Source organism: Pogona vitticeps, chromosome 15 (assembly GCF_051106095.1).
Source record: "Pogona vitticeps strain Pit_001003342236 chromosome 15, PviZW2.1, whole genome shotgun sequence".
Lineage (NCBI taxonomy): Eukaryota > Metazoa > Chordata > Lepidosauria > Squamata > Agamidae > Pogona > Pogona vitticeps.
This window is the reverse complement of record NC_135797.1, coordinates 9,582,429-9,589,391: the sequence shown is the minus strand read 5'-3', so window position 1 is coordinate 9,589,391 and position 6,963 is coordinate 9,582,429. Positions and strand designations below refer to the sequence as shown.

Genomic DNA, 6,963 nt, shown 5'->3' with positions numbered 1-6,963 from the left:
CCGGAGCCACCGGGCCCTGCGATGGAGATGTCGCAGAAGGAAATGAACTGGGATGCTCAGAGGGCGACGTGTCCCTCCAGGTGGATCAGAATGAACCAGGTGGACAGTTCATAGCTGCCACCTGGGACGTTTGCGGAGATGGCTCTGGGGATTTCTCGCTTTCTGTGGAAGACCCTCCCGATTCAGAAGATCGTGGCCTGGAGGCTGAGGCCGATGGGGAGCAATCCCAATCCAATCAGCCCTTAACCCCTGCCCCACCCACCCATGTTTTCATGGATGAGACACCAATGGAGGAATTCAAGAAGGCAGAAAATAACCAGACCAACAGTGGTGAGGGGGACCATCGAAGTCTCCTCCTAGCAGAGATGCTTAACGCTGCCCCACCCAACCTGGAGGCATGTGGGACATCAGAGTATCATGGCCTGGGGGCTCAGGCCAATGCGGATTTCCGGTTCCAGGACCAGCTGTCGCTGTGAGTATATGAAGACGAGGGAGTAAACCGGAGCAGAAGGGGAGGGCCTTTCTCCCTCGCTCCCTTTTTGGAATTTGCCCCACAGTGGGTTTCTGCTCAGGGCCCTGTCGGACAATTTCCCCTCTAAGCTTCTTTGTCCTCTTGCTTCCTTTTCCAGGAGGAAGGAGCGGGAACTGGATCGGTTTTTCAAATTCCTGAACCAAGACCTGGACAAAGCCGTGAGGACAGAAGGTCAGGAGGGGCCGCGTGTCATTTTCTAGTGCTCAGTGTTTCTTCCATCTTAGCGCACAGCAGGATAAGAGACCATTTTCTTTAGTCCCTCTTCTCTGCTGCAGAGTTTGGGGTGCTGGTTAACTCTTCCAGCTGTGCCGCAAAAGGGCAGGGATTTACATAGCAGAATAGCTTCACATTCCCCCAAATAGGCCACTCCTTTTTTTCTCACTAAGTAGCACCTGTAATCTCCATAACTCTTTCTCTCAGAGATTAGGTGGAGAAAGAACAAAAGGTTTAATTACTTACCTTTGAATAGCAAACCGACAGACGCGACTGCTTTCAGCAACAGATTTCAAAAGACGGACTGCGATTAGCAGACCACAGACCGGGGGGGGGAGAATTGAGCAAAGAGAGGCGGGCCTGGCTTTGGATTCAGAGGCAGGAAGGAACGATTGGTTACTGCTGGGTAGATTGATGGTCATCGCAGCCTAGAAAACTTCCTCCCAGCCACGCCTACTAAAGGCAGCGTGCAAGATTGCAATTGCTCCAACATTCTCGACTTCTTCCCCCCCCCCCCCCGCTCTTAAGCTACACTTGGCTCTTGTGAGTCAATCTTTATTTCAAACAGTGGTGGTTGTCGCGTCCTGTTTTTTTAAAAAAACGCAACACACTTTTTTTGCTCCTTTGTTGTGTTCAGTTTGGCCAAACGCCCCCCCCTCCACAGACAGAGGAGCGGGAGGAGTTTTAGCCAAGCAAAGTGAAATGTGGACGAAGCCCGAAAGCGGTGGGAAGAGTGGGAAATTCAGTCCTTCGTAAGGATCAATATTTAGTTTCTTTTGCCTTTCTTCCGATTTCTCTCTCCCAACGGCGCAGAGGGGCTCAGGCTTCAGCGGCGGCGAGATCAGGTCCTCCAGGAATCGCCCCATCAGAGGACCCAGTTCGTGACGCAGTGAGTATTCCTGTTCCCGGTTGACGGGCAAAGGAGGGAACCAACGAGGGATGGGTGGGTTTATTTATGGGCAAGAGGGAAAAACCCTGTTTCCTGTCCCATCTCCCAGGAACCGGGGTTTGATATCAGCGGTTTCTCCAGTTTGTGGACACCCTCTCTGCCATCTGAGATGGACCCACGGTGCCTTTGGTGTCAGGCAGTGTCCTCTATTCCCATTTAAACTGCCTTTTATTCGGTATCATGAGGACTAGAACCTCCAGTTTGTTCCCCTCGTGGTGCAGTACGGTGCTGCCTATTTCCTGGCCGTCACAGGACACACGGGGAAATGCGCTCCAGCCTGACCCGGATTCATGGCCAAACTGTATTTTTTTGGTCTGAGTATTGGGCTATTACTTTTTTTTGGGGGGGGGTGTTTTGGGCCGAAGCAGATGCAAGGATCTCTTTAAGGGAGATGGCTTTGGCAAGTGGAAGAACGGGTTAACCCTGCTTTTTTTGTGGGGGGGTCTCCAATCTTTAATGCTCATGTCTTGTCTTTTTTTCCTTCCTCTTTTCCTCATCCCCTGTTTTCTTCCGAATCTCACAGGGCTGCAGAGGTGGGCCCCTCTCCCGGAATAGGGCAGCTATGGAGGAGGTGGAAGCACATGAAGAGGAACAGGTGTAGCATCTGCTGAGGGGGTCCGCGCTGGCCCAGAGGGACCCCTAGAGAAGATCGAGATCGTCCCTCTTCACTAGAAGATCTGCCTCGGCCGCCGTTCAGTTCTTTCTGCCTTCCAAAAAAACTGCCCAAATCTGCAATTAAACTTGGACGTTATGATTGACCTAGAAGACAGTTACCTGTAAATAGTTACCTGTAAATAGTTACCTGTAAATAGTTACCTTCTACAATGCAGCAAGTTACATTACAAAATCATAACAAACAGGAACTAAATTACTTCATCTTATGTTCCCGGATGTTACAAAATGGGTTTATAAAAGGCCTCCGTCTGAGTTATAGATGGATTTTGAAAGTCACGACGGAAGGGCTGTTCTCTCCCCCTTGCTTCCAGGTCTCCGGACGAGCTGGCAAGGCCTCATCCGGGCCCAATCCACCAGACAGCCCTCTCCCGCATCATGCCTTTTCCGCCTCAAGGTTTTTTCCAACCTCAACACGCCTGCAATGGGACCCGCCTGTCCTGGGCAGCTCCTCGCTGTTGCCTTATCGGCTTTCTCAGCAGCACCTCTGAGGAAGGAGGAAGAGCGCTCCGAGTCCCCCTAACCGACCCGAGCCGAAGACGCGGATAGAGGAGTTTCGCCTAGGAAACACCAACTGGCCGAGTCCCGAATACGGCTCATCGGCCGGACCTCCTGAGATTCTTCAAAGGAACAAGGACACTGGTGCTGATGCAACAGAAACTGGATCCACGTTGTGCCTTTTGGGCAGGGAGAGCATCTTCACTGGTGGGATTCCGTTTCACCCTTGATCAGAGCCCGAGGGCCGTGTGTCGCTGGCCTCCCGTTTGCCCGAACCTCTTCCCGAATGAGGCGACGTCGATAGAGATCCCTCTGTTCCTGATGATCTCTCTCGGATGGAGAAAGGAGGGAAAACCTGTCAGAGTTGGGCCACGGAAAGGGAGCTTTCCTACCTCCGGGAGGCCAGTTCTGTTGTGCGGAAATGAGAACGATTCACGCCAAGCCACATGGACAGGGTTCGAGTGTGCGTCTGTGCTTCATTCAAGATGCATTTGATCATTTCTGGAACTGGTGCTAGAAGAAAGCTGATTTTGGCCTCAGGAAGACCCTTCTTGATTATGATTATTTATTATCATGGACCCTCCTTGTTTCTGGCTTGGCCGTACTAGGAAAAAAACGGTCCTGGAGACAGACCAATGAGGACATTGTCATTAAATGGCAAAAGTCACACACAATTAAAAAAAAAAAAAACACTAGTGGGAACAATGGCTGTTGTGGGTTTTTCGGGCTCTTTGGCCGTGTTCTGAAAGTTATTCTTCCTAACGTTTCGCCAGTCTCTGTGGCCGGCCTCTTCAGAGGACAGGAATCAGAACTCTGTAATCTGGTGCAGCTTGTTTGGAGAGTTGAGTATTTATAGCTGTGGGATCAGCCTTTGTCCTTTTCAGGAGATGGGTGATTATGGTGATCAGTGTTTTTTTTTAAATGGGTATATTGTTGTGATAAGGAGGAGAGATCTGTCACTGTAATTGATGGGTGTCGTTAGCTGGTCTTTTGCATGCAGTGATCACTGGTTCTTGTGGCTGGGTAGAGTTTCTTGATCTTTTGCAGGCTGTATTTTTCAGTGCTGGGACCCAGGCTTTCTTCAGTTTTAAACTTCTTTGTTGTTGAAGCTCTGCTGGTGTTTGTGGGTTTCAATGGATTCCCTGTGCAGTCTAACATAGTGATTGCTGGTGTTGTCCAGTACTTCAGTATTTTGAAATAGAATTTTATGTCCAGCTTGTTTCTGGGCATGTTCAGCTACAGCCAATTTTTTCGGTTGTTTTCGTCTGCAGTGTCTCTCATGTTCTTTGATTCCGGTGTGGATGCTTCGTTTTGTGGTTCCAATATATACCTGGCCACGACTGCAAGGTATCCAGTATACTCCTGCAGTGATGAGGGGGACCTTCTGTCCTTTGCTGACCGTAACATTCATTGTATGGGTTTGAATACTGTTTGTAGGTTGTGTTTTTTCAAGTTTCCCCATGTTGTCCGTGACCCCTTTGATGTATGACAGAAATACCGTATTTTTCTGTTTACAAGATGACCCAAAGTATAAGATGAGCCCCATTTTCTAACCCACAAATTAGAAAATCTGCACGCTCGCGCCCCTTTGATCCTCCCGCCCTTTCCCGGCTGCATTTCCCACTTCCTAAGCCCTCTGGAGCTTAGGAAATGGGTAATGCAGCCATGAAAGGGCCGCGCGCTTTCACCCCTTTGAACCTGACACCCTTTCCCCGCTGCATTTCCCACTTCCTAAGCCCTCCGGAGCTTAGAAAATGGGTAATGCAGCCTTGAAAGGGCCGCGCGCTCGCATCCCTTTGATCCTCCCACCCTTTCCCCGCTGCATTTCCCACTTCCTAAACCCTCCGGAGGTTAGAAAATGGGTAATGCAGCCATGAAAGGGCAGTGCGCTTGCACCCCTTTGAACCTGACACCCTTTCCCCGCTGCATTTCCCACTTCCTAAGCCCTCCGGAGCTTAGAAAATGGGTAATGCAGCCTTGAAAGGGCCGCGCGCTTGCACCCCTTTGAATCTGACACCCTTTCCCCGCTGCATTTCCCACTTCCTAAACCCTCCGGAGGTTAGAAAATGGGTAATGCAGCCATGAAAGGGCAGTGCGCTTGCACCCCTTTGAACCTGACACCCTTTCCCCGCTGCATTTCCCACTTCCTAAGCCCTCCGGAGCTTAGAAAATGGGTAATGCAGCCATGAAAGGGCAGTGCGCTTGCACCCCTTTGAACCTGACACCCTTTCCCCGCTGCATTTCCCACTTCCTAAGCCCTCCGGAGCTTAGAAAATGGGTAATGCAGCCATGAAAGGGCAGTGCGCTTGCACCCCTTTGATACTGACGCCATTTCCCGGCTGCTTCAGCATCAAAGGGGTGCGAGTCCGCTGCCCTTTCATGGATGCTTTAATCTGTGGTTTTGCAAAAGGCAGGGAAAGCGGATGCCTGCCATGTATAAAACGACCCTCAATTTTTGGTCTAATTGTTTAAGTAAAAAAGTCTCATTTTATACACGGAAAAATATGGTGCTTTATTTGTGGGTGGCTGCTTTTCTTCTTCAGTTTGGTGTTGTTTCCTTGCTTTGATGGCTGTTGTGATTTCGTTTTTGGAGTAGCCATTTGCCTGTAGGGCCCAATTCAGATGGTTGAGTTCGGTGCTGAGAAATTGAGCTTCACAGCTCCGATTTGTACAGTTTCCCAGTATTTTGATTATGCCTTTTTTTGCTGTGGGTCATGGTTGGAGTTTTTGTGTAGGTACTGGTCTGTGCGGGTGGGTTTAATGTAGACCTTGTGTCCTAATAGAGGGTCAGTTTTGCATATGACCATAGCATCTAAGAACGGCCATGGAAAAAGAAATAGAGGGCCAACTCCTGTTCTTAGAGGCCATGGTCATATGCAAAACTGACCTCCTACTGGGACTCAGGCTCTACAGAAAAGCCACCCACCCACCTGTGTATAGGTACACAGACCGGTACCTAACCAAAAACTCCAACCACTACCCACAGCAAAAAAGAGGCATAATCAAAACACTGGTAGAGCATGCAAATAGGATGTGAAGCTCAATTTCTCAGCACCGAACTCAACCATCTGAATTGGGCCCTACAGGCAAATGGCTGCTCCAAAAATTAAATCACAAGAGCCATCAAACCAAGAAAACAACACCAAACTGAAGAGGAAAAACAGCCACCCACAAATCAAGTATTTCTGCCATACATCAAAGGGGTCACGGACCGTATGGGGAAACTTTCGAAAAAACACAACCTACAAACAGTATTCAAGCCCACCACAAAAATACAATAAATGTTACAGTCAGCAAAGGACAGAAGGGACCCCCCTCGCCACTGCAGGAGTATACCGGATACCTTGCGGTTGTGGCCAGGTATATATTGGAACCACAAAATGAAGCATCCACACCGGAATCAAAGAACATGAGAGACACTGCAGACTAAAACAAATGGAAAAATCGGCAGTAGCTGAACATGCCCTAAAACACACTGGACATGAAATTCTATTTCAAAATACTGAAATACTGGACAACACCAGCGATCACTACGTTCGACTGCACAGGGAATCCATTGAAACCCACAAGCACCAGCAGACCTTCCACTAAAAAGAAGAAAGTTTAAAACTCAACAAACCCTGGCTAACAGCACTGAGAAATACAGCCTGCAAAAGGTCAACGAACTCTACCCAGCCACAAGGACCGATGATCGCTGCACGCAAAAGGCCAGCTAACGACACCCATCAATCACAGTGACAGATAATCTCTCCTCCTTATCACAACAATATACCTACAACAACAACAAAAACACCGATCACCATAATCACCCATCTCCTGAAAAGGACAAAAGCTGATCCCACAGCTATATATAATCAACTCTCCAAACAAACTGCACCAGAGCACAGAGTTCTGATTCCTGTCCTCTGGAGAGGCCGGCCACAGAGACGGGCGAAACGTTAGGAAGAACAACTTTCAGAACACGGCCAAAGAGCCCGAAAAACCCACAGCAACTATCAGATCCCAGCCACGAAACCAAGTTTTCCAAATTTTATGACTCTGTGATTTACTAGGCCTTTCCTTTTGTAACTTATTTAGTTATTTATTTAAGATAACTTAC

The 6,963-nt window shown here is 48.9% G+C and overlaps 1 protein-coding gene across 1 annotated transcript; it reads left to right on the top strand.

The window, feature by feature from the left end:
* The first annotated feature begins 208 nt into the window (after positions 1-208).
* On the top strand, positions 209-2,120 carry LOC144584870 (uncharacterized). The gene is made up of 3 exons (XM_078382028.1): positions 209-472; positions 630-703; positions 1,559-2,120. The coding sequence occupies exons 1-3, from the start codon at positions 273-275 to the stop codon at positions 1,636-1,638; spliced, it is 354 nt and encodes a 117-aa protein (XP_078238154.1). The 5' UTR covers positions 209-272; the 3' UTR covers positions 1,639-2,120.
* Positions 2,121-6,963: the final 4,843 nt, after the last annotated feature.

Excerpts from the sequence above, each read along its gene's own strand:
- LOC144584870 (XM_078382028.1), top strand. The coding sequence starts at position 273 with ATGGATGAGACACCAATGGAGGAATTCAAGAAGGCAGAAAATAACCAG. Across the intron at positions 473-629 it reads TTCCAGGACCAGCTGTCGCT|GAGGAAGGAGCGGGAACTGG; the intron begins GTGAGTATATGA and ends TTCCTTTTCCAG. Across the intron at positions 704-1,558 it reads CAAAGCCGTGAGGACAGAAG|AGGGGCTCAGGCTTCAGCGG; the intron begins GTCAGGAGGGGC and ends CCAACGGCGCAG.